The 26,656-nt window shown below is 41.1% G+C and overlaps 1 protein-coding gene across 1 annotated transcript in view; it reads right to left on the reverse strand.

Annotated features, from left to right (window-relative positions):
- Window positions 1–273: 273 nt before the first annotated feature.
- Window positions 274–26,656, reverse strand: part of LOC127017412 (cytosolic phospholipase A2 epsilon-like) — a 35,975-nt gene continuing 9,592 nt past the window's right edge. Inside the window, exons 3-20 of the mRNA XM_050898452.1 lie at window positions 19,361–19,497; window positions 15,749–15,880; window positions 14,608–14,648; window positions 14,115–14,157; window positions 13,289–13,352; window positions 12,565–12,728; window positions 12,205–12,297; window positions 11,655–11,692; window positions 10,888–11,023; window positions 9,241–9,377; window positions 8,537–8,759; window positions 7,852–7,966; window positions 7,168–7,305; window positions 3,963–4,070; window positions 2,722–2,916; window positions 2,138–2,304; window positions 762–948; window positions 274–539 (exon numbers count right to left, since the gene is read on the reverse strand). Of these exons, the coding sequence (XP_050754409.1) occupies window positions 331–539; window positions 762–948; window positions 2,138–2,304; window positions 2,722–2,916; window positions 3,963–4,070; window positions 7,168–7,305; window positions 7,852–7,966; window positions 8,537–8,759; window positions 9,241–9,377; window positions 10,888–11,023; window positions 11,655–11,692; window positions 12,205–12,297; window positions 12,565–12,728; window positions 13,289–13,352; window positions 14,115–14,157; window positions 14,608–14,648; window positions 15,749–15,880; window positions 19,361–19,497 (2,327 nt within the window). The 3' untranslated portion in view covers window positions 274–330. The remainder of the gene's footprint in view (window positions 540–761; window positions 949–2,137; window positions 2,305–2,721; window positions 2,917–3,962; window positions 4,071–7,167; window positions 7,306–7,851; window positions 7,967–8,536; window positions 8,760–9,240; window positions 9,378–10,887; window positions 11,024–11,654; window positions 11,693–12,204; window positions 12,298–12,564; window positions 12,729–13,288; window positions 13,353–14,114; window positions 14,158–14,607; window positions 14,649–15,748; window positions 15,881–19,360; window positions 19,498–26,656) is intronic.

The raw sequence follows: 26,656 nt of genomic DNA on the forward strand, positions 1-26,656 counted from the left end.
GAAGGAATGTGTATTGCTGTCACACATTCATGCATTTAAAAAACTCGTCAATAAGCCCCATATTTCCTAACGTTTGATTTACTGCATATACATGTATGTACATGAAAAAAATGTTCACCAGCAGTGAAATCCAACATAAATAAAGCACGAGAGTAATCATTATTTTGTTCAATCAGTTTATCTAGGATCGCCACGTGGTGGAGAGGAACCACAGGCTGATACAAGTCTGTACTTTCCCAAGTCCATCATGCTCATTCACAAACAGGTCTTGATTCTTCTGCAGGGGAAAAAAAAACGATACGGGTATCTTTCTGAAACTCAGGACGGCGTTTATTTTTTGTGCTGTTGTTTCTGCTCTATGGCTGAATTCAAAGCCTGAAGGATCAGATGTTTGTTGTTCTGAATGTTGTAGCTGGTCAGTTCTACCAGCTTGTCAAACTCCTCCTCTGTGTAGGTAAAGCTGTTTAAGCAGTACGGGGAAAAAATGCTGGAAACGTCCACGTTGCCCTGTGCCATCTCAGCAGGGCTGCGCTCCACACCTGACAAATAAAGAAAGGTCATCGATGGGGTATAGATGTGGTCCCACGTCCCACTTTCCAAATAGGGCACAACGTTGCTCCTTGCTACGTGGACACCCGCATTTCTCTCCCATGGGAGCCACAGCAGGGGAGGGAGGGGTCCACGCTAGACCATGTCTTCCATCCCGACACAGCCAAAGGGTGGCGAGCTGGTGGGAGGACCGTCTCTGTGCCACGGCTTACCAGGCTCTTTGTATTTTCTGAAGGTGTCATTCACCAGCGGGAAAAACACCACTGTCGGCGCCTCTGGGATCTCTCTGTCTTCAAAGATGTAGCACTCCTTTAGATTTTTCTTTTCTTCTTCACTCAGGTGGATTTTGGGAAATGGGATTCCCTGCTTTAGGAAGTATTTGGAGGCTTCTTCCAAAGGCTGCATTCAGACAGAAAAAAAGAAAAGGTCAGAAATTCTGCCACCCTCCCAACTTTTCCTAATGCACAACGCATCCATCAAAGGCCCTTCACAAAGATCTGAGAGCAGCGTTCACTGTCAGTATTTCTTCTGGCCTTTGTCTCTTGCGTGAGACATTAAGTACTAGTTATTAACAGAACAACAGTTCAAGACCCAGCCTCCAACTTGCACTTCTGATTATTGTCCTACCTCCTCCTCCTCCTCAGCCTTTATCTGCAAGATAAGATGTTCATGGCTGCGGACAAGGGTGGCCTAGCTGCTTAGGACACAGAAACATGCCCCTTACTGGAGAAAATCCTGAAATTAGCAGAATGGACAGGAATCTGAAATGGTACGGTTTTTAAATACGGATTCACAAAGGTACGAACATTTTGTTGCCTTGGCATGAAATATTTAAAAGCCTCTAACTGTCTTAGATGCCTTAAGATGTTTGTGAAAAGTAATGTAGGCATCTGGGAGCAAACATCACCTTGACTGAAATGTTAATTTAATCTTTCGAGTGTGTAAGTAATTTTTGAAAACAGGATTTTTGTTCCTGAATCTGGTTGGTGCGTATGAAAATTTTAGTCTTCAAGAACTTCTGTCTTATCCATATCTAGAAACAGGAATTATAGACCAGGTTATTAGCTGGTATTTCAAACAGCAGATATGGCATCAAAGTACAATTCTGCACAATTTAGAACAAAAAAAAACCCAGTTACTGTTCTGAAGACAACTGGACAAATTGCTTCTAATTCAACTGCGTGTGGATCTCTTTAGATGGATATCACAAGACAAACGAAACGAGTTCCTCAGTGGTGGTACTAGTTCCAGGGAAACACTCAATATGGAGTGTAGCCTCAATAGCCATACTGAGATCCCAGGAGCACACAGGTCTAGGAGATAGCATTTACCTATCAGAGGGTTAATTAAAATAAAAGATTTAGAAAACTGATACTACTTCTGTTCTCCTTAGGGGGTTTGCCATGGTATACCAGCATGACTGAGAGACCTAGGCATCCACAAAATGGGAGCTGTACACCAAGAATCCTTTTCTCCCTGAATCAGTTTCTTCTACATAAATTATTCTGACTCCTTAGGAGTTAAAGAGAGCTAAAAGGGCTAAAAGACAGCAGTCGTTATCAAAAAAAAAGTAGAGTGGTCATTGCACCGATGTCTGTGATCCAGAAGAATAGTTCAAGTGTAGGACAACATCCACTTTCCTCTCCGGCCTCATGAGCGGTGGGTAGCTGATATCGATGTATCCTGCCGTGTCTGCCAGGCACAAGAACTCTGCTGTTTCTGTCAGCTGGGTGGGGAAATTCTCTAGTACAGTATCTAAAAGGAAATATTTGTTATGATTGAGTGATTCACTGAAGAAGTAATATACCTGTTGTTTGGCTAATACAGGAGGAAAAAATACCTCTTGTCTCCCTATTACTTTTGCTTTCCAAGACCCTGCCACACTGTGGAAGTTCTGCCTTGACACAGGAAAGAAAGACCTGTCCAAGGTAAAAAGGCAGTGCTTCTTCACTTCTCATGCTGCTCTTTTTCTGTCCCCGATAAGCAGCAGTTGCCCTTCCCTGGAATCAAGGGACTTCTTGGAGCTTATTTGACTGGATGAAATTTAACTAGTTATCTTGAAATTTTTGTTTCCAAAGTGAAGAATAAAGCCTGTTCATCCTCTGCCTTCTCTTCACTGATAAAAACATCAACCATCTAAGCAGATAAAAATTAACATTCAGGGACATTTACCTTTCCATATACAGAAGCTTTTGCTCTGAAGGTATTCATTGTGCACCTGGAACCCCTTCAGGAAGTTGTAGAACTTTGAAACCATCACCCGCTCAGTCAGGACCTGCCGAATGATGCCCATGATGCCACATTCAGGAGTGACAAAGTAAGTCTCCATCTCATGGCTCCTGGCTGATGGGGAAGGCTTGTCTCCTTCTGAAGGGTAGAGGAGATGAGCAAGTTGTTGTTTTGATACAGTTCTTTGCAATACTTAAAATACCAAAAGGCATCTAATATTAGCTAGAGGAAAGAAGATCCTAATAAGACATGGCAACATACAATCAAATTAATATCAAAGTAGGGACAAGAAGAAAATCAATCTTCAGTAAAGCATATGCTATGAAAAACAAACTCAGAGTGGCAACAAACTTCCTAAAGCTGGAAAAAGTGATCTACTGCTTGATAGAAGTCATAGGTGGATTCCCTGTGTGAAGGTCAAGGTAGGCTGAGAATCTGGACCATTTTCTTTCAAAATTAGTCCAAACTGTCTTTGAAAAAAAAAAATTGCTGTCAGGAGACTTAGACATGCAGAAAACAGCAGAGAAAAAGGGTTGTGCTAAATGGCACCTCATGAGGTTGGGAAAGAGGGCCAATGACTTTCTATCATCACAAGCATTTCTTGAATTCAGGGTTCTGCAACACTTACATGGAGAAAGTGATGAAAAGCCCATAAACTAAACTTGCTAACCACATTTGAACACAGGAAGGACAGCCAACACCTCTAAGGAGAGCACAGGTTTACAACAAGATCAAAGAAAATTGAAATGGAGTTCCACATAATTGATATATCCAAGTCTTCAACAACAACATATGAAAAGTACCATCTGCCAAGAGAGACAGAGAGCACAGCACTGAGATGTTTGTTACAACATGTAGGTTCACTGAAAGGCCCCTGGCAAAGATGATCTGCTAAAAAACTTCGGTAGTTTTATATTTGGTGGCAAATCATCACTTGCATAAATTCAGTCCAAGGGAGACTAATGGAAATAAAGTTGCTATGAATGAATTCAGAGAGGAAACCTAATTAGATATCGCTGGCAACATGACTCTTCAGGGGGAAAAAAAAAGCACTGCAACATTGGCCTCAGTTTTAAGATTATAAAAAGCCTTCACAAAGATTTCACACTATATGCATCTGAATGTAACATTCATTTAAAGATTCATAAGACAACAGGTAAAGTAAAACCAGAAACATAACCAACCAACATCAACAGTCCTGTGTTGGGTACACCTCAGTGAGCACCTTTCTGTAGGATCCGAAGAATGCCAGGCATCCAAGAGGTTGTAGGAAAAGACATTGCTCCACAGGCCTGTGCAATGGTAAAGGACAGGGAAACTGCTTTGGAAACATTTTAATGGAAAATATCCCTTTAAAAAAAAATAACCTTTCAGCTTTGCAAGGGGTATCAGAAAGCCTCAAGGTTTCCAAACTCTCACCAAAAACTGTATGAAGTTCTTTTGCGGCAACTCACATTCTGTCCTCAAAGAGGAACCTAAATAGTTTTAAACATCATGCCAGGCCTTCAGCCACTGTAATTCATTGTCACATACAGCTATTGCCGATACACTGCAAACCAACATTTTCTGTCCTATAAGCAACTGTCATCAGAGAGTAAAACCATACCATTTCCCATAAAATAAGGGTGTGGTCTACAAAGTATGTCCTATACAACCGTATACTCAGTTAAAGGTTTGGAGGCTGCTCCTGAACAGCCAAGATTCAAGTGGTTACAGCACAATTTGGAATAGTCTGCAGAGTAGTCCTCTAAAACAAGACAACTTCACTGTCCCTTGTAAGATTTCTCTTGCCACAAGTTCTTTTGAGTGAGACTCCTCTCCATCTCCTTGTTATTCTCATCCCCGTAGTCCTTCTTCCACTTTTGCCCTTCCACTTAAAAGAACATCTGAAAATGTCTCCTCAGTGCAGAAATCTCCAAAAGCCTCTTGGATCTTGAAAAGTATTTCTTCTTCCACAGCTCTGCCTCAGGACCTGAGAGGAACTCTGCCAGAGAAGGCAGTGCTGAGCTTTGCCTTGAAAATCTCTACCAGTGAAAGCTTTGCAAAAGCCATACATCCCAAAGGATGCAGTAATTTGAATTGTACAATACGATAATTATGCATTCCATAAATGAGTAACAGAAATACAATTCCCTTTTAAACCTGGCTTGTTTGCGGAGTGGGACAAGAAGCCCAGGGTCTTCTGCTTCACACGAAGTCCCCATAAGAATGGGGCTCGCTTGAGAAACATTAGAATTACATAATTAAGAAATCAGATAGGGACTTTCTGGCTCTATACTTAGCCGGCAACCAGAGTTCATTTGCAGATAATTACTGGCCAGTTTCCATCAACACAACTTCATCTCCCTGCAGCTAGAGAAGCTTCTGTCCAGGCCTGCTGTGAGAAGGCAACTCCTGTCATTTCTCCTGTTTTCACTTGGTGCCTTCTCACTCCATAACTATTCCGGCTCCCCAGGCCCCAGGAGTTACACACTGCTCGTGCATTTTAATATCTTCCAAACACTGTTGTCCCCCCAGAACTTGGTCATAATTACATAGCAATGTTTTCCCAACCTCTTGCACTGAATTTTCATGATAACTATATTTGCTGAAATAAGAACTATGAGGAGAGACGGTATCTTTTACTAGGCTGACAGAGTTGAAAATAGCAGACAAGCTTTCATGCACCCCAGCCTTTCTTCTGGAAACCTGAGGGTCTTGTATCCCTATAAGCTCATGCAATCTTTCCAGCTCTAGCCATTGCTCTTACAAAAGGCCTTACCTCTCCCTGCAAACGACACCTTGCTTTTATCCTTAAACTATCACGCTGTAACTAATAGTACATTTTAATCGCAACCCAAGAGGGCATTACATGTATCACTAGATGGCAACATTGCTTTAACTCTCCACTCTACTCTTCCTAAAGATACTACCTATGGCTGTGGGGTCACCAGTCTAATTCAGGTGCTGAGGTTGAGAACACAGAGCTCAGCCTGGACTGGATGTGTTGGGTGTGCTTGTTACCTTGCCACCTCGGGTACGAAACAGTACACCACTGTCATTGCGAAAACTGCAACGGAGGCACAACGTTCTCAGAAGAAGGCTCTGTAGTCCCACCTAGCTCTGTAACCTACCTCCTACCTCTGGCGGTCAGCACAGAGTACTTAATGGAAGAATACAAGAAAATGCAAAGTATGAAGGGATCTCTTCTCCAGTGTACTCTCCAGCATCTCAAGGTTCTGCATTTGGTACTTCTAGTGCTGGTGGCTGCATCTAAACTACTGTGTTTCAGAGCCACCAGTGGGACTACCTTCCATGAATTCGTCCTCCCCTTTTCAGACCTATTTATACTCTTGGATCGTGTGTTATCTTCTGAGTCTTTTCTCTCAGCCACCTCTTTTCTTAAGTCATGACATCACTAAAAGCTCTAAGCATAGCCATTAAAGCTCTGAGATTTAGTGTCTGTGTGGCAAAGCACAATCTTCTGTTCCTCATGCCCATCTATTTTTTCATGATTGTGTCACTGTGACTCTGGACTCCTCCTGCACCATGCATTGAGGTGCATGACTTCTCTGCACACCAGATAAGGAATACCACATGGTGTTGCTGGTTGTATGGATTTTTCAGTTCATAAGTAAACCCTTTCTTACCGGTATCCTTGGTGTCCTGTTGTGTGTCGTGCTTATTTACATGTAACACATCTGTTGTTCAGGGTTTAAGAGCAGATGGACTCTTCTGCAGACAACTTCACCCCAGAGAACCAGTGTACAAAGGGGTGTGGTAGAGAGTTCTAGCATTACACAAAATTAAAAAGAGAATTGCATAAAAACTGCAAAGCTGTCTTTCATGCATTACTGGGAGCTATGCACTTTACTGAAATAAGGATGACCAAACTCACTGATTTAATCAGGCTAGCAGAGTTACAAAGGATTTAGAATACTATTAAACTTGCAAAAATATCAGTAACAGTTCAGAAAACTACTTAAAATTGCCATATTTTATAATAAACTCAGTAACAACATTGCTTTTTGTTATAAAATCATGCCGTTCATAGACAAATTTGGTTTTAAGATTCCAGTTTCAAAATACAAATGTTTTCCATGTGGAACTCTGCTGCTGATCAGTTCAGAACAAACCTAACCTCTTTAAGCAGCCCTGAAACTTCAGGCATGAGAGTCACCATTCAAGACAAAATCAACAGTGAATAGTGTTATTTGAAATTTCTTCTAAGTATTTTTTTGTCCATCTCCAGTGTCTAAGGAATTCAGCCAGAGGTGAGAACAACATGTTGTACACTTTGCTTCAGTCCTGCATGTTGCAGGGCACTGGTTGCAATACACAGGCTCTGTATTGTATTAAAAATAAAGTACATCTTTCTGTAATTCAAATTTTCACAATGGAGCACATCACCTTTCATGAAACAGATGCGGGATTCGGGGAGCTTCTTCATCAGGCGACCCATGAAGAACTCGCTGCCAAAATCCTCTGCACGAATGAAGGCACCGTATTTTAAGAACCCGACCTCATAAGGGGTGAACTCCACCCATTCTGCAGAGGCACAAAATGAACGTTTAAATCTCAATCCTAACCCTACCTCCCTGCAGGAAGGGCTCTGAAATGACAAGGAAGCAGCTGCAGGACAAACCCTATCAGCAGGGTGATCACAGACTGGCCTTCCTCAGGGTAAGGAGTTATCATTCAACTGGTTTCAGCCGCTCACTCAGTAATGTTTCCTGAACTTGTTCACTCAGAACTTTCCAACGAGCATCTCCAGATAGGACATAAGTGAAGTTTATACCAAAAGGGGTCAGCCTAAGTTATGCCACATGTGGAGCTAAGGCTTTGACTTGTGAGTACCTTGGCTGTCCTTAAGCACCTCCCCCAGATTTCTCCTGCCCCATAGAAAATGGGTTCCTCCTAGAGCCTAGGCACAAAGTCTAGAAATGGAAGAGGAAGAGGAAGTTAAGGAGGAAAAGGAACTGTTTATGAATGCTATGGTTCAGCAGTGCAAGGGGTTGCAGGACATGCAGTAACTGATAATGCAGGTCATTTGTACACCAACTGAGTCCAGATACAGCTCAGTTTTGCCATCACCTTTGAACTCTGAAAGGCTGTAGTCTTCTTTGATGTTGAGTATCATGTAGATAGGTAGGGGATTCTGACCCTGACTCAATGCCTGTCGCTCATCTGAGAGTTTGTGGTTGTTTTTCTGTGAATTGACCAGAAACAGAGAAAGAGCAAAACTAAGGGACCTTCTTGGCATGGTGTATGGGCTTGCAAGATTACAGCAAAATAAATAACTGCTTCCATCTTCACTTTCTTATTCTCTCCACTCATTTTGTGTCCAGACTTTTTTTTAACCAAGGAGTGATCTAAACATTTACACATCCACATAAGCTTATTTAATTACAGGTGAGCTGTAGGACACTTTGTGGTGCAATGCTCTCTCGTTCTTCCGAGTAAATGCATCCGCTTTATATGGATTATTTAAGTTCTCACAAGGAGGAACAGAGCAAAAGAAACCAAGAGCAGGACTCTGCTGTTAGGTGCTCAGATACTCATACTGGTAGAAGGAGACATAGGTTTTCTGCTCTACAGAATACCCCTTAGGCTGCTAATTATGCGTTGAGAGATATGTGGGGACAAATCCCCTTTGTTAATCAGCAGAAATCATCTGCTGGATAATGCTGGCATGGTCTCAGGCTAGCATCTGTCCCTGGGGCTTCATTTTCCATACAACAGCATTCAGTAGCTGTTAGGGAAAACATAGACACGCTACCCCATCACTTAATGCTTTTTCCAGCAGAAGTCCCCAAAAATCAATGCTAGAGATCTGGTATCCCTCTTGCTTCCGCAGTTTTAGCTCCTTGTCATAGTACTTCAGGCTCTCCAGGGAAAAGCAGCTTAGCTTGCACTTGGTCATATGTCTACGGACTTCACCAATTGGTCCGGACAGATCCTTGCGTGACCAGTCAGCGCTCTGATACAAATGTGACAAGGTCCTGGGGAAAAGAAAGGAAGTACGTTGTCATATGCTTGAGACACTTTCACTTTTTAGACTTGGATTTAAGGACCACATCAAATGAACTAGCTGAGGTTCATTAAAAACATCTTTTGGGCTCAGTTTATTATTGAAGAGAAAAGATTTTTTGATTTAGAGGACCCCCCCAAATCACTAGTGAAACCTGAGAACTTGCAAAAAGCCCCTCCATGCTATGTAGATTTATGCACAAGGCTGGGATTTGCACCAGGGTCACTCACTAGGAAAGATCCTATAGATGAAACAAAGGGTCAAGGAAAATGTTGTTACCCGTAAGCAGTGCCTAGGCCATACGCTGGCTCAGGCAATGTGTTCCCAATGCAGCAATAAAAAAGCTTGAGACTGAAGTAGTACACCTTCCTTTACCAAAACGAAGAGAATAAATCTCTCACACAGCAGACTATGGACGTGACGAATGGTGTCATTGTTCAGGATCTCCTTACCATGTTGAACCAGATGACCCAGTGATGTATGAAATAGCATCTAAGAGATCCAGCTTCTGAAGACCCAACAGGTTGCCTAACAGAGAAGTCAGTGCCCGGGTGCCACCTCCTGTTGTCATGACTGCTACAACTGGTACCTGTTTAAACATCAACACAGCAGTGGTAAGCAACAACTTGGTTTACCAGCACATGTCATCAGAGCTGAGTGAAATGCAGCATTTCTGTCCCACAAGAGATTCCAACATTCCAGCATTTCCTCAAGCAGGGGAGAAAAAGATGAAAACCTGGTATTTTGCGCAGAAAAAAAAAAAAAAAAAAGATTTGTTAATTAGCTAATTTTTACTTTTTTGATCAAAATCAATCAATTTTGATTCTAAATTGTTACATGCTGGCTTACCAAAACAGCTCAAAACCTGTTGTTTCAAGGCATTTCAGTATTAGACTGCATTTTCCTTAGCGGAACATCATCTCATGAGAGCTCTATTTTGAGAACAAGCAGAGCTCATCCTCTCTTGTCAGTCAAGTATAATGATTAGATTACATTTCCTATAAAGTACCTAGAGTATATAATTGCAGTGATGAACCACAAAGCCTAATTACATGGAAATCTAAATTGTGTTACAGGAAGACAAATTCCTCCAAGAAACCTGCTGAGAGAAGAGGAGCCAAATGACATTTCCCATACACATTTCCAGGCAATTGCATCAAGGAAATACTCAGCAGTGACCTGCTTCAAATCAAGCATTTCAGGTCAAAGCAAAGTATTCTGATTTGGGTTTACCTGACTATGAGAAAACATTCTCTTGCTGGAAAATCTGAAATTAGTACTTAGAAGTATTTACCCTAAAAAATTCTTATACTTAAGAAACTGCTTTTTTCCACTGAAACTAGTGCGCTAATAAGAAACAATATACTGATGTGATCAGTTTGTGAGCAGGGACGTCATTTATAGCATCCAAAGCCACTCTGTCATATAATGTTTAAAATGCCTTTGGTCATATTAAGGGAATAAGGGAAAAGGGAAAAGCATGGGTGAAAAAAAACCTCTCAAAATGAAAACTTCTTCATTTCTGAAGTGCCTGATCACAGACCATGTTCGCTCCCTAAAGCACCAACCATCCCCATGCCAGCATGGACATGAACAAATACAAACCCTAACTCAGTGAGACAGATGAGAGAAAAATGTTGAATGTCTTTGTGCTGTTAGAGTGAAAATACAGCTGAGATGATGAGCACCAGAGGAGAGAGTCTGTGATAGAAAACATTCTCATCAGTCAGTGTTATGTATCATTTTAATTGTTAGGTTTTCCCCCTCCAAAATCTGATAATATAAAATACCTTATGGGGCCTAGGTGATTGAATGCTTAGCTAAGAGAGTAGGACTATCCAGGTCTATAATTCACAGATGAAAAAGAAATAAGGTAGGGAAAAAATGCTGATTTATGGCATTCTGTTTTCTGAGCAAACATGTAGCAAGTGGGTTTGATACTACTCATGCTCTCACATCGTTTCATCTAAACATTTCTCGATGCTTTACATGGGACACTGAATACATCAGGGCTGGTTAAGGAACAATATGCGAATGGCTACAAGCATAACACATTCCTGTTACACAGCACTGTTCAGTCCCTATGGTGTTCCCCATACCTCATGGTCTTGTAGGTCTCGCTCTAAATGAAGTGCTCTTTTCAGAGCAGAAGCCACAATCTTCCTCCGTTTCGGTAGGAAATTTTTCTCCTCCATACACAGATCAAACTCCAAGCGAACATCTAAGTTTCTTGACCTCAAACAAAGTCCAGGGTTAAATAGGATGTACATGATCACTTACAATTAATGTCTGGACCCATGCTTACAAGCCACAGTTGTGGCCCCACAAAAGCACATCATAGATAGTATAGACAAGGTAGAGAAAAGGCTGAGAATGTTAAAAAGTTGTAAAATCTTACAGAAAAAAACAGAAATATTGTTTATTGCTACACTGATTTTCAAGAAGTGTCTAACATAAATACTGCAATCCATATACAGATACTATAAACAGTGGAATATTTAGGATTTGTTGCCTGAAGACTTCCAGGTTTTATAAATACAAATACTCTGGATTCTTTACAAGTAAGGAAAGTGAGGTATAAACACATATTTTTCTAAACTCGTAGCTCCATGGATTTTGCAGCCAGAAAAGATTATTCTCCCCATCCAAACTGAACTCCTGCATAGTAGTGTAACAGGAAATTTCACCCAGCACAGTTAACAACTTTTGCCTTCTGGACCTGGATAACTAACACAGGGTAAATAGGGGTAAGTATAATCATTGACTAAATACTTTCTCCTTTAGTTACAGAAAAAGGTAAGAAGGCAAAAAAGCTGTGCAGCATCTTTTTTTCACAACCACAAAACCCAAAGACAGAATTTCTTACCAGTCATTTGACTTCACATGTAAATTGATTGTTTCATCCTAGGAAAAAAACACAATATAAGCACTGGAGATGATTTTACGTCCTTTCCTTTCCTTTCAGTCAGCTTTGAAGCCCTTCACTTTTTCTAAGAGCCCTGTTGGAGCCAGAAAGCCATAACAATCAGAAAATCCATCCCATTTTTAAAACTGCTCCAAGTCCACTTTATTTTCTTTAAATTGTTTTATACTAAAGATACAAAGAGCAGTATACAGTAAAAACCAGCACCAGCTCTGCCAGTATGCCCCGTCTTGCCTCATGGTTTACATTTGCTCTGACCTGCATTAGTCCCCCAGCTGGTCACAGAAATCCCTCTGTCAAACGTTTGGCTGTGGTTTTCCATTCTACTCGGTTCACATGAAAATGTACAGGTCCATAACCCTCTCTGTTAGGAATGTAAGGGCACTAGCAGTTGTATATCTAAACCCCTACTTCACACTGATCTAATTAACTCATGCCCATTGATCTTTGGTCCATAGCTTCACATTTATTCTAAAAAGTTGGTATCAATCACCTTTGCTACTGTTACTTTCTCCTTGAATGGAAGTGAATCCAGAGGAATAGTGAGGGATGCATGGCAGTCTTTTTTCTCTTCACCTGAGGTACACTGAAAAATAAATTATAATGTAGAAAAATATTTAATGTATACACCACAAAAAAGCACTGTCACCAACTTATTTTTTCAAATGGGGTCACTGTCCAGCAGTTTCCAAATTGGCATCTAATATTTAGGTGTCTTAGGGGGTACAGTGCTCTTCCAAAGCAGATCACAAAAGATGGCTTTTAATTAAAAACACAAATCCTTTCCATTTGCCTCAGTCAAGTATGGAAAATCATGAGTTGACTGTGCTTACTCAAGCTAATGATCACATACCAAGCAGAAATGAGGCTTCTTCTCTGCTAGAGCCATGTGCAGCTCTGACAGACTGTACTTGATGTAATGGAAGTCCAGGGGCTCTGCAGGTTGTTGGGAAGAGCGCAGCGACAGAGTCTGGCTCTCTTCGTAGGATCCCTTCACTGAAAACAAGAAGTCTTTTTCTAAAAAAAAAAGATGAAAAGCATACAGAGGAGTTAATGACTATGATCTCAGAAATAGAACATTGAATGGTCATTCACAAGTTGTCATGTTTAAGCATTCAACAATGCTTAAAAGCTCCCAGACTCTATTTATCCAACCAAGGAACATTACAGGAAGAAGAAGGAAAAAAAAAAGAAAAAAAAAAAGAAAAAAAAAAGAAAACTAAGAGCTTATAAAACAGCAGTAGCTGTTTTAAAAACTCACACATATAGCCAAATTGGGCAAAATGTAAATTATTGAGATAGAAATATATATTTACTGCTATTTTACGGCACTAATAAGATTCGTTATCACTCTAATCATTCACTCTAATTTCAAAGTTCAGTTTTTATAGTTAGTTAGCATAGACACGCTATAGTTGTTGGATCTATGATCCTGTATATACTCCTAACCATCCAGTTCCTGTGCTCTAATCGTAAGAACAAAGTAGGAAAATTACCGAATAAGAAAATGACAAAAAATTGAGAAATTTTCAGTTTACTGTAAAATAAGATTTTTTGTTTCTCGTTTAAAGTCTAACCTGAAGGTTCTTTCTTCATTGGTGTGTTGTCCACCAGGACTTCCAAGGAGGAAATTTCACGAGACTGTAGCAGGGAGGAACGATGAGAGAATTCAGTATACAAAATATGCCATATCCGAGTCACTTCATTGCTACCTGTCTCTGGTCACCTGGGTCCCTGGGGTCTGGAAAAATGTCCACCCTGTGTTTGTTAGGCTGATAAGAGAAAGACCTTGGCACTCTGAAGATGTGCCAGGTTTCAGCTGAAAGAAAAATGGCTGTGGGGCTATGGTACATCCACGGGGACGGGGCTGGGAAGGGAGGGGAAATAACAGGGGAGGGAATGGGAGTGTGCTGAGGCGTCCCGAGGGCAGACTGATGGGTCGGCCAAATCACAGGACTGTCCTTGCAGCCCTGCTTTGGTGAAGTTGGACAGCCAAGTGCTACCTCTTCTAAATAGTGAGTTAGGGGCAGTCGAGAAAGCAACTTCCAATATCATATCATCCTATGGAGGTGGGGAAAACAGGATGGCCATGAGGGGGTCCCAAGAGAAGTCCCCAGAGGGAATGACACAGAGGCAGTAAGTCAATGAAAGAGCGCTTCAGGCTTCATCAAGAGGCTTGCTATCAGCTGGTGGTGGTGGACAGGTATCCCCAATGACTGTGTTCACTCTTTCCTAATACATCCTCCCACACGGAGCAGCACAACAGGATGGCAGCCAGTATCCGACCCCCCATCTCCCTCCCCTTCAGCCCTGCCTGCAGTGAGGTGTTGGGGCACCTGCCAGATTCACCACTCCCATCACTAGCATGAAAACGAACATAGAAGAGAAATAGGTTAAAATTACCACTAATACACCATTAGTGACAAGCTTTTCAGGAGGGACTGGACTGAAAGAGAGGAAAAAAAATGCAATCAGTCACAACTAATATAACCTAAATACATCCTTAAATGAACACCAAGGAATAACACTTTCCTTAAAGGTTGCCTTGTCCAGCATAGTCTCAAATGTCACTGATTTTTAGTTCTGGGAGACATCTGAAATGTGTCTTCCTTATTTTTTTAATGATAATGGTAAACAATAGTAGTAATAAGCAGAGTGGCTGCAGTTCTTATTATCCTTCTCCCTCTTCCAGCAAATAATGGGGTACATTAGTATCCAGGATGATTCTTGATAGATAAGGAACACAGTGTTTTAGCCAATATGCAACTAACTTGATAAGCACCAGCTGTTGCTGTGATGTTGAGCATTTAAACTATATTATACTAAATTCTAGCAGGTGTTTGACTGCTTGCTTTTGCAAAGGACAGTCCTTTGGTCCCGTATGGGTTTTACTCACATGCTCTCCGATGCAAACTCAACCTCCAGCATCTCTTGTGTCTGTAAAAGATTAATTCACTATAAGCATTTGAGTTCATTTTCTTTCTCACTAGCTATTGTTGTCAATGATTATTCTGGCTCCTGAAACAGCTCTTAAAATCAAATTTCCCTCCTGCTCTAGGGTACGCTCAGATGAGTGAAAGCAATCGAGTTAGACTGATTTTGGAAAATATTTTCCCTCCTTCGTTAACCACCAGTCCCCGGGCTGACTGCACTTGTCCATTCGGTGGTGAGGCAGAGTAAAATGGTCACATAGGCAATCCCCAGTCCTAAGCTTGCAGTAACTGTTGGCCTAAAACTGTCTAAAGCCTTGTTTTTTCTGGGTAACGTTATCAGAAGACTGATACTGCTGGAGAGCAGAGGGCATTCGCCATTTTTCTGATCAAAAGGACTCCTATAACACAGACAAAACATGGACCAGTCACCAGACAAGATAATACAGACTGCCTGCCGATATCACCATAGAGCTGAATACCAATACAAACCCTATAAGAAAAGTCAGTGAAACAGCAGATCTATAAAAGTATCTAAATCAGACATCCAGATCCCATGTTGAAGTCATCGTGTATGCACTCAGGCACACTGAAGTAATGAGACAGTTACAGTAATTGGCCATCAAAGGGTTTTAGCACCTCAGCATGGAGGAGTGTTATATTCAGGTATACACAAAAGAATTACAGGGCAGGGTATCAGTTTTTAAGTGAATACTCCAGCATCTGTGCCAGAGGATGCCCAAACTCACAAGTGCTGGTCCCAGGAAAAGAAATTCTAACAGAGAAACTTTGTGCAGCAGTAATGAAGTCTTTTATCTCCAACAAAACCTATTGGAGCAACAGAGTCAAGAAAGAGGGAAAAAAAAAGGGACCTCTGGTGTCTGAGGTTTGAGGAGCTAGTAAAAACCTTCAGGATTATGTCCAAGGTAGGGCGGTAAACCTTGTCCACTTTGCTGAACAAGGTTTCGAAGGTATTTTACAGGATACATGAAGGGCAAACCAATAGGAAATAACCCCCCCACCTACAGTTGCTTTACAAGAAGTTATTTAGGAGGTAACACCAAAAATGTATTTCCCTCCTGTGGCCAAGGCAGTTTTATTCCTCACCTTTGGATTTAGCTGAAAAGTCAAGCGAACAGTTTCTCCAAGCTGGATTTTAGCAACATCAAAGAGGACAGTGAAGAGGAGGTCATCTTTAGTGATTACATTTTCATCATAGACTTTCAGCTCAATAATATTCTGTGAACAGAGGTACAGGATTAGGAACATCTCTATTTTGAGATCTTACAGAGGCATAAGATGATGTGTTCAGCATGTTAAGGAAGACAGAGAAAGGATGGGGAGAAGTGAGAGAACATGCACAACCTTTTCATCCACACACAGCTGAAGAAAGATATTCTGAACCTAACATAGTGACAAAGGCTAGTAGAATCATTGAATATGTAGCTCCCATATTGAAAAACATATTTGACCTCTAATTTGATTTGAGGTCACCACTTTTCCCTGAATTGTAGGAAACCATCTAGTGGTCAGGACTTTATTGCTATTGGTGGGGAAAAAAAAAATCCTTGGATATAAGCAGTGATTAAAATACGTTAAGGAAGTGCCATATAACTACTGCATAGTTGCATAATTATATCCTGTAAATTATTAAACAGATCAAATGGAGATAATTACCATGGAATCTACAGAAATTGATATGTTTTTGTTAAATTGGTGACAAAATGCACAGAAAACAGCAGAACAAAGGCCTATTTCCATTAGATTATATCCTATACCTTTCAATGTCCTCTTCCTTCCTCCCACTGTGCAAATCTCCTCCTCTCCTTCCTCTGTCACCTGCCTGTTTGGAAGGACAGGAGGGGTAACAGCCCCTGCTGCACTTGGTTGGTAGCTGCACATGGGCTGGCTCAGAGGTGCCTCCCAGAGTGCTGAGCAAATTAACATTAGCGGCTGTTTTCTCAGCGGGGAAATAATTCAGGCCTCTCTCCATATATTCAGCAGCTCATTTTCATGTAAATTACAGGGACCTCTTATCTCAGAGCTTCTTACTTATCCATCAGATTTAACTGAAACTTGCTGAGGTTCAATGCTTATTAAAGACACACAGATAGGCACATGGTCTCACACACAAACACATGCACAAAAAAGAGTGAGCACATGAGCTTTGTTGCCTTGAAAGTTCATAATGAATCAGAGGAAGGTCCATAACTAAATCTGATAAGTGATTGAATATACAAATCTACTGAAAGGAAGATGATCCAGAATCCAAGTATTCAATTCTGACATCTATCACTTCTGTAAGAAACCAGCAAGTGAGAGATGGCAAGCTGTAGTGAACCTGAGTTTGCAGTTTGCTGTCAGAAGACAGAATGGCTGCTGCCCTTTAAGGCCATATACATAAATGCATCACACTGTGCTTCAGACAGAAAAACAATTCTGTTTGGGGCTGATAGAGTCAGCGGTGGGTTCCTGCCCGGCATGCTTGCTAAGAGAAACATACGGACAAGAGGCAGAGAGAAGCAGCCACAGCAACTTGGTTTACAGGCCAGCCATAAACAGCCTGTAAAGGATTATGGAAGGTGATGGAGGGGATATGCTTAAAAGCAGTAGTTTGCAGTTTGTAGAAGGCAGGCTTACGCTGAAAAGCAGATCAGTTTTCCTAGCTGTGATACTGCAACAGACTGTCCTTATTTGGCTGAAATGGCTAACTTATTTTCTTACTGACTGACTGACTTGAAGTCCCTCAGTTACTCCCAGCTAGCCAGGAGGGGCATGCACAGGGTGCTGGCTGGCTAAGGGAGGTCTCCGGCTGCACCACTGGGATGCTGTGTGGGAAGCAGCCAGGGTCCTCTGGGCAGTTCACCGCTCCTGACAGAGGATATGAGGGCAGCATCGCTGGGAGCCAGGCACCAAGCAGAGCCAGCCTTCAACAGGGCTGCGTGCCACCAGCTCCAGGCAGGGTGGCCCTCCTGGAGCCGGGGGAGCGCTGCCCACAGTGCCAGACCAGGAAGCCCTTCCTCATCGACTGTGCTTTGTCAGACGTTCATCAAAACAGATGCCTTCCAGTAAACACTCCCATTCCTGAGGAGAACCAGCCTGACATACCCATATAAGTTTTTCTCTCCCACAGTGACAGTGTATTGTATGATTTTACTGAGCTCTGGCTCCCATGATTTAGGAAGATGAATACCTCAATGATACACAAGACAGGCGGGGAGAAAATAACCAGACCAGCAGACTCTGGCTCTGCTCAGAGGGTAATGAGCAGAGCAATTGTAGTGTATGCAGAGAAACCTGTGAGAGCCTTAACTTAGTCTGTTGAGCCCAGACAGCAGCAAGGCAGCAGTGACAGACATGCCAGAGCACTTTGGTTGTCCCAAATCCCCAGGACACATTTTGTGCAGCCCACACTGAAGCCACAGTGACCACCGCCACACTACTGTTGCCACACACTGAAAATTATTGGGGCTAATGCCACGTGTCTTGTCTCCTGCTGCAAACTTACTGCAAAGTAAACATAAGGTCTTCCCAAATACTACTCCGTGAAGGACTAGTTCAAGCAACTTGCTGTGGCCAAGATATTTTTTTCAGCTGCTACGCGTGGTATTGCAGTTTTGAAAGACGTGTTAGCTGTGAACCATTGCAAGTAGCAGGTGTTCTGGTGCAAGAGTTGCAGATCAGTGGGTGTTTGTTCCCATGCTGCAATGTTTGTCCCTTGCCTTTCACCTCCCTGATAAACCTGCAGGGCTCAGTGAAATTGTGCCTCACTGCTATTTTGAAAGAAGTTGGAATTTTTTTAGGTGTGCAAGGAAAGCACTGGATGTAGGCCACAGATGGGCAGATGTGTTAAAGCCAAAAGCCATACCAAACAGGACAAGTACCATCTAACTCTGTGGAAGGAAGCCTGAGAACTTGTATCATGAGCAACTTCTGCAGACAAAGGCAAGAGGGATTTTTCACTGGACACCCTGTGGTGGAGCAACACTTTGAGCTATTCTGAGTGCTCTTTTGGAGGAGTTTATCGATGCTCAAGAGAGCCAGGGGACTGACCTGCTGATTTGGCATTTGGCAGAAATGCTTTTGTCCTGCTCTGCCACCAGCACTAGGAAATGAAGGGTGCAAGTTGTAAAGCAGAGTTTGATTGCCCCAGGTGTGAAGTAAGCTTGGCTTGCTTGGCCTATCACTGATTTTTGTGGACTCCTAGACTCTGATGTTGCTGCTGTCTTTTGGAGGGAGTGGATAGTGGGACTTGCAAATCTTCTTAAGCTCTAACATTTATCATCATGGTAAAAGCTCAGCTGGTCTTCTTTTGCAAACTTTAACTGTTGTTTTGTGATTTTTTTTTAATTACAGGTCGTTCCAAAGGAATAGTAAAAAAGTACAGCACTATGATGCTTCTACTACTTAGTTCATACATGTCTTTTATGCTGTTCAATTTACTCTGAAACTCTCACATTTACTCTTGAAAAGCAGTGATTTAAAAAAAAAAGAAAAAGTGAAAAGTGATAGAACATTATATGAATAGTTGTGAAATACCTTGGCTATCTTTTATATACCAGAAAATAAAATTTAATTTTGCTGCTGCATGCTACTCCACATCCCCTTACCCATATCCTTGTAGTCCCTCACACATATATATTTTTATGGTACTCTACATATTGATCACATAATGAAATCTCTGCCCCAAAAGAAAAACAAATGCACTCCACATCTTACTTTTACTTGGCTCTGGATCCTGAAGCAAAATGTTTCATTCCACACTGGATCTTTGCAGTTCTTGATGGTTTTGGTCCGGACAGCCTCAGGGGAAGCGGTGGGCAAGGACAGGCTTACATAGCAGTCAGTTTGACTAACTGTATTTGAAAAGATATATTGTAACTAACAAATTACTATAAATATCTTAGAGCATAGCCTTATAGCACTATATAGACAGCAAGCTGCAAAAAGTAGATATTATTTCTATTACTTTTCTTACAGGTCCTTATTCAATAGCTCTCATTACTATTTTTTCCCTCCTGCAGGTGAGAGCTCTGGTCATTAATGGAGATTCAGAAAAGCTACTGCAATAAAGACAACTGGTAAGAAAAAAATATGCAGAGCTAATTTTACTTAACAAAACCCATTATTGGTATGTCCTTGTTTGTTGCGAATCAACAGATTTCTATAATGGAGAAGAAAAAGGTTTACGCTTTAAGAGAACCTTTTTAAAGGGTAAAATACTTATTTAACTCTTTGAGCATTTAGACAAGGGTCTAACTTTGTCCTTTGCTCTTGAGAGGGGAACAGAAAAGCTAAAGAGTGTCTGGGTATGAAGGATCTTCCCCCTCTGGTCTGCTGCCCCCACACAGCTGTAGCCCAGTCCATGTAATGAGCCAACTGTCTCACCCAACATGCGATCACATCCCTTCACCATCAACAAATTAGTAAAAATAGCAATGCACTTTTATCTTACTGATTTAAACTCTGAGCCTTGATAGTGAACAAACTTCTGAGAAAGGTGTTAATGTAACACAAGGTTGCATAGTTAGCATTGTATGGCATTAAATCTTCATAATACACGGGGCCTGCTTTGGGGTGGGCTCCCAGGAACCGCCCCCAGCCCCAAGCTGGGGCAAACAGCCTCCCAGCCAGGTGAGCACAGCTATGCCGGGCACTGCTGCAGGGTGTTGACGAGTTGTCTCTTGGGGATTGCCAAAGTTTTTGGTTGACAGGCAGGTTGGCTACTTGTGTGTCTGTGCAACTCACTTTCCTTTTGTGTGCTAACCTGATGTACGTAGAGTATTTGGTGGTTAGGATTCTCTCTGATACTGCTAAGAAGATGATGGTTTTTTTAGCAGGGAGCAGTGCTGGGCATCTGCTCCTAAGTGCATAAAAGAGTTGATATCTCATGAACCTGTGGTAATAAACTGAGACCCTGAAAATACAGTGAAGAGTGGTGGGACTCGCTCTCTCTACACTGTCATTCACCCTTTCCAGCCCTCCCATTTGGAGCAAAACTGCTGTCCTTCACTGCTGTACACTGTTTGCACTTACCTTTAGACAACGGACATTTCTTTTGTCTGCTGGGCAACTACAGCTGTTTCTAATGTCTCCAGCTCTAAGAACTTGTTTTGTAATCACAGTAACAGGTCAGATTTGGATGTAATAACAGGCAGTTTGGTACTGTGGGATACATGCTGAGAGGCAGCATGATCAAGTGGGTAACCTGCTGGAAAAGGTCTCATGACATGTTGGCTCCAGTCCCAGCTCTGCTCCAGGCTGCTAAGTCTTAAGCAAATTTAAATTGCTTCCATTTAAATTTATCTTGCTTCTCTATCTGCATTTCTCCATCAATAAAATAGTGATAATGATCCTTTCCTCTTTTGTAATCTGCTTTGACATCCCATGATTAAAAACATTATACAAAAAATAACTAATGTTATTAATATTTCCACATGACCCACAAGAAGAGAGTGCCTTATCAGTAATTATGTTATTCTTTCTCTACCAGTCTCTTGGTTCTCATTCCACAGTTTCTTTAAACTTGTGGTGTAACCCATGTGGCAATGAATAGGTGTTGCTTAAAGCAATTTGTGCAATCAGGTTACGTATGATTTATCTTTCAAGTCTTCTGATACTGTCTGAACATGAAACATCTTCCAGTTTTTCAGCATGCATTTGATAGTTTCCCCCTTACTGTCCATAGCAGGGAAGAAATGACTTTAACATTGCAAATGCAGATGTCTATAATTCTTGTAAGTATTATTAGGATATTTTTAGACTTATTACTGCAATTTTAAAATGCAGAATATGTGCAATGTACCTGTAGATAACAATTTATTGGTAAGGGAGGTGATAAAATAATTTCTTTAGCTCTCTCCCCTACAATATTTTCTACAATTCTTCCATTGATTTTTAACATTTGAAAAAGATAATATTAACTTTACATAGTTACTTCCTTAGATGGTGCCAGAGAAGCAGGTAAGAGTGAGAATATCTGTTCCTTCAGCAACTGTATCTGTCAGTTATGGACTACTGATACATGTGTGTTTTAGAGAATTTGTTCATTTATGGTCTGGGATATCTCTTTGTTGTATATACTAGCTATGAATCCTGATTTAGAAGACAGGCATTCGATATTTTCGGAGTATCAAAGAAGCACTAAACTTGTGACATAATCTTGTATCTAGATAGAGCTGTGGTGGGATCTCTGTTCAGTCCTTCATCCTCTCTGAACACAACAGACCTATAGCCAACTGGAGAAGTTAGTCCAGTCTTTAGCAAGGCTGTTCACCCTTAATAAGAGCAAAAACAAAGTCCCACAACCTGATGATCCACATGTAACACCAGCTCAGTTAGCAACCAGCGAGGCCTCAGTCTCAACATAGCCCAAGACAAGAATGCAGATAGAGACAAAGATATTTGAATCTGAAAACAAGCAACTACAGCCAGGCCACTGCATGAAGAATAACAAACTATGCCCCAGAACTATAATGTTGCAGAACTTATCTGATAACTTACACAAACAACACAGATTCAGATAGATTTTGAACCAGATCCAAATACATAATGTTGAACGTAAGTGCAGGTGATGAGATTTAGCACTGAGATCTCTTTGCATACACTCCCAGCCCTGGACAGGAACAAATGGATGCTCAGCATCTTCCATGTTGCAGTTCTCTTCCACTTTCTTACTCCCTCCACCATAAAAGGCTTTAAATGTTACCAGCTACTAAAATTAAACATGTCCAGATTGAAGAGGATTGACTTAGACAGCCTGGCATATGAGAAAGAGCTGAAAGAATTGAGTTTGCTAATTCAACAACAACGAAGACTGTCAAATAACATGGTAATAGTCAGTTCTGTAATGTCCAAATGATTGATACAAAGAGGACAATGATCTGTGGGTCTGTGTGGCCAGAGGGAAATAAGCAAAGGAGACAAATATTAGGAAAACTGCTCCAGCTCTAAGAGAGTTAGCTCTACCGAGAGAGATTTTATAAATTTTCTAGGTCACTCATTTCAGAGGGTACTGATACCCAGATATGTAGCAAAGAGTGACAAACAAGGTAAACTTGAACCCACTTCAGGAGAAGAGGACCAGCCCAGGTGAACCTACAAGGTGTCATATGGAATTGCTGCCACGTGATGCCCATGTTTGTGCTGGAAGGCAATAAACAGGATAATCATGTCACGTCAATTATATTGCATGGAAACCAACTAACCGGTCTCCCTGCCAGCCTTGACTGTCAGGGAAGGAAGTGATAGGACATCCTTATATTGTACATCAGCCCAAGAGATCAATTCCCAGATATCTGGGTGCTGTCTCCAAAACAACTCCAAACCTCCTTCTTTGACACATATAAAGTAAGACTGTAAGTTCATTGGAAAAGTTGCCACCTTTCCTTTCCAAACACATAGTGTCCAAGTAACAAGGCCTAAATCCATATCTAGAGCCTCCGTGTACCATATCAATATAATCGTCAAAAGGAAACACAATGTAATGCAGAGAAGCCCACAGACAGCTGTGCTAGAACTTCTCCCATCCACCCCAACTCCTCCATGAAGCAACAGGGGATAAATTATATTGCCTGAGTGGCATATTGGGTGCGTGTAGCTGTTCTTGCAAGATTTATACATGCTAACAGAGGCACAAACGTCATTAGATCACCCTTACATATGCACTCTTTTGGCAAAGTGGAACTAGAAATCCTGTATTTCCATAGGTACACTCATTTTTAGACTTTTCATAAGCATAGCCACTATTGCACTGTCCCCACTCTCAGAGTGTCAGCCAGTAGGAACCAAAAAGCTGTATATTTTTGGCCAAGAGGTATTATTAAGAGATCAGACTTCCTTTGTTCCACCTCAGACCTCTTGCAGTGATACGTGGTGCAATCTCACATCTGTCACTGGAAAATATTTTTTAGAAAGTTCTTTCATTTCCATGTAAAAATAAACTAGCCGAAAATTAAATCTTGGCCAGACATCGACACTTTTGATGCAGACACAGTGGGTAGTTAGAACTGCTGGACATCTGAAGAAACCATTATCAGACGGAAACATCATGGAAACAGACTTGGAAACAGGCAGCAAGCAGTACACAGAAGTGCCTTGGATTTCAAAGAAAACAGGAGTGGGAATAAAATCTATACCAGAAGCAGCTGAACCAACAAATCAACACTCACAAATTTTCTTTCTTCAGAAATTGTTCCCAAGAATGTTGTTCACTCAGTAAGGGAATAGAAACAAAAATGTTTTTAATATTTAGCTAAAACTAATTTTTTTTTTAACCTTAAACATCATTATTTTTACTCAGAAATGCCTCTGACATGCTTATAAAAACATGCAGTTATGGCACTTTTTCTTGTATTCTCCTCCAGGATTTTTCTGAAAAAGCAGGAGCAATACATCATGGGACATGTAATCTTGTGCAGCAACTGACACCAAGCTGCAGCACCGACAGTGCACTGCAGCAATAATCCCGATTTGAATCTTTCAATTGAGACTCAGAGTTTTGAAGCCAAAACTTCGCTACTGAATAAATAAACTTTACGGCAGGGACACTTCTCCTAGATATCTTTTCTCTCAAGTAAAATTTGGTACTGAATGGGAAGCTACCAAAAAGCTGTAGCGCAATATGATAGCAAGAACAAGGTCAGCTGACTGGCATGAGGTGGTGTCCTTTCGCTGGGTTTGATGTATCTGAAAATCAGAAAATATTTGTAAATAAGATGAGTGAGGTTAAAAATATCCCAAAGTCTCACTTACAGGAAGAAGCTAGCACTGATAATTCGTAGGAATTTACTGTAGATTCTGTACACATAAATAAAAATAGATACCTGTAGATGTTCTTTGTTTTTTGTGGTGAGGATGGAAGAGGTATACCTAAGGAAACGGCATGGAAATAATAAGGCACATTGTTGTAACTAAGTAACAAAAGTAGGGTGCAAATAAGTCACCTGATTCCCTCACAGGATGGTTTGCAGCAGCCAATACGAAGGTAAAGACGTCGATGCTGATGAATTAATTTGGTAAGCAAAATTCCATAACATACCGGGACAACTCACTGGAAGCAAGAGTGCTTACACCACAACATAAATGGGTCTTCGTGTGCCTGAGAATTCAGCCCAAAGTCTGTAAATGTCAGTCACCATTTTGTGAATTAAATTTTGGACCTACAGGGCATAACACACAGGTGAAGATTACAGTTTGATTATTGTGGTTTATTTGTTAAGGAGAGAGTTCATTCAGCCTGGATTAAAAGCTTACATTGCAGGGATGGTTCATCCTGACAAATACTACGACTTGGATGCGTTGCCAACATGCGCTTTGCTTTGGGCAGCCAAGTCTTCACATTTTATACGTCTTTTCTACAAAGATGTCATCATCAGTTTCTTTCACATCAAAGTAAGCCACAGATAAACACACAGCCTCCGGACTGTCTTTTATCACAAGACTACAACTAATCCTTTTTTCTCAGTGAAATTAAATGAGTTCATATTCTGGCTGGAGTCCTGCAGGACTCCTAACTGATCTAACAGTCTACAGCAACTTTCCTGTGAGTAAGAATGAATGAAAGCATTAAGAATAGATATATCTGACTTACAAGGAACACTTATACCCAAGACCTCTTTTGTCTAGTTTTCATTCTTGAACTGAAAGGGAATTCTTTAAAAAAGGGCAGTCAAGACTGGTCCTGAACAAATAGGAAAAGATTAATACCTTTGCTAGGCAGACATTCCAAAAGACTGCCAATTTAATAGCAGAATATGATGCAAGCACCAGCACCAACATTTGTGAGTGAATCTTACTTTTAACCTTCACTGGCTGCTACTGCAGCACTACTTTATTGGCTTCTGCTGAGGATACAGTCATACAAAGTGTCCAAGAGATAAGCCACAGTCTCACATGGACACTCTCATGTGTTTTTTCAGCAATGCGGACTATCACAGCCATGTTAAATCTAGTCTCTCTACTTTATGTTGGCCTCCCACATAACAGCAAATCACATCTGGGTTCTTGGTTCTTATCTGCAAGGTAATCAATGTCCTTGGTTCAGCAAAAAGTTTGCCTGAAGCTCCTCTCTGGAGACCATTGCTGATGAAGGTCCTCAAGCTCTGTGAATCTCTCCTGCGGGCAAGGCTTTCCCTGGCACTGCTCTGAGTCTTCAGAATAAACCTCCACGGGGACTAAGACATACCACAAGCCTTATCGCATTCTGCTTTTAGCGTACAGCTCACCTCAGCAGCACTCATCTAGACACATGTGAAAGAACACTAAGAGAGCACAGATGCATAAAACAAAAGAGGTCTCTGCTCAGAGGGTACAGGAAAGAATGAATCACTGATTACAGATATCAGTCACACTGCTTAATGCATGACTGGATGAACTGCAGATATTGCTGTCTTGATGAAATCAGAACAACCAGGACAGAACTAGAACAGGTTCTGCAGGTTCTTTAACAGTGTATAAGAAAATCTATTGGGAACCAATGAACAAAAATGCGTGTAAATGTATTTTTCACAATAAAATACTGAAGATGAGAAGTTGTACCACCTTCTCCTCATCAAAGGAATACCTCAAAAATCCTGAAGCAATTCCTGCAATAAGTAAATGTCTGTTATCAATCTTCATATTATTTATGAACTTCTTTGAATGTCCAATTAACAACTAATAGTACTGTAAACACAGATCTGCTGATATTCAATTTGTAGTTACTGTTCAGTGTCAAGCAAAGTACACTTTGGTCTTAAACTCAACACATCGTTGTGCAACAGTAAGCAGGATATAGAGTAAAATATGGTCCTTATCAAGGATGATCAAAAATGCCAAGGTACAATAACTTCTAAGAAGAGGTAGGAGACTGTAAGCATGGGAAAAGGCAATGCTCAGCTTACTTTCCTAAGTGGTGAGGTGTTACACAGCTCAGCCCAAGGAAATTTGTAAGTATAGAAAGCCTATTCAGAAATCAAAGCACATACTTCATCATTATTATCTGTTGACAACTGCTGAAATTGGTTACATAAGTTT

The sequence above is a fragment of the Gymnogyps californianus genome, chromosome 5 (genome assembly GCF_018139145.2).
Source record: "Gymnogyps californianus isolate 813 chromosome 5, ASM1813914v2, whole genome shotgun sequence".
Classification (NCBI taxonomy): Eukaryota; Metazoa; Chordata; class Aves; order Accipitriformes; family Cathartidae; genus Gymnogyps; species Gymnogyps californianus.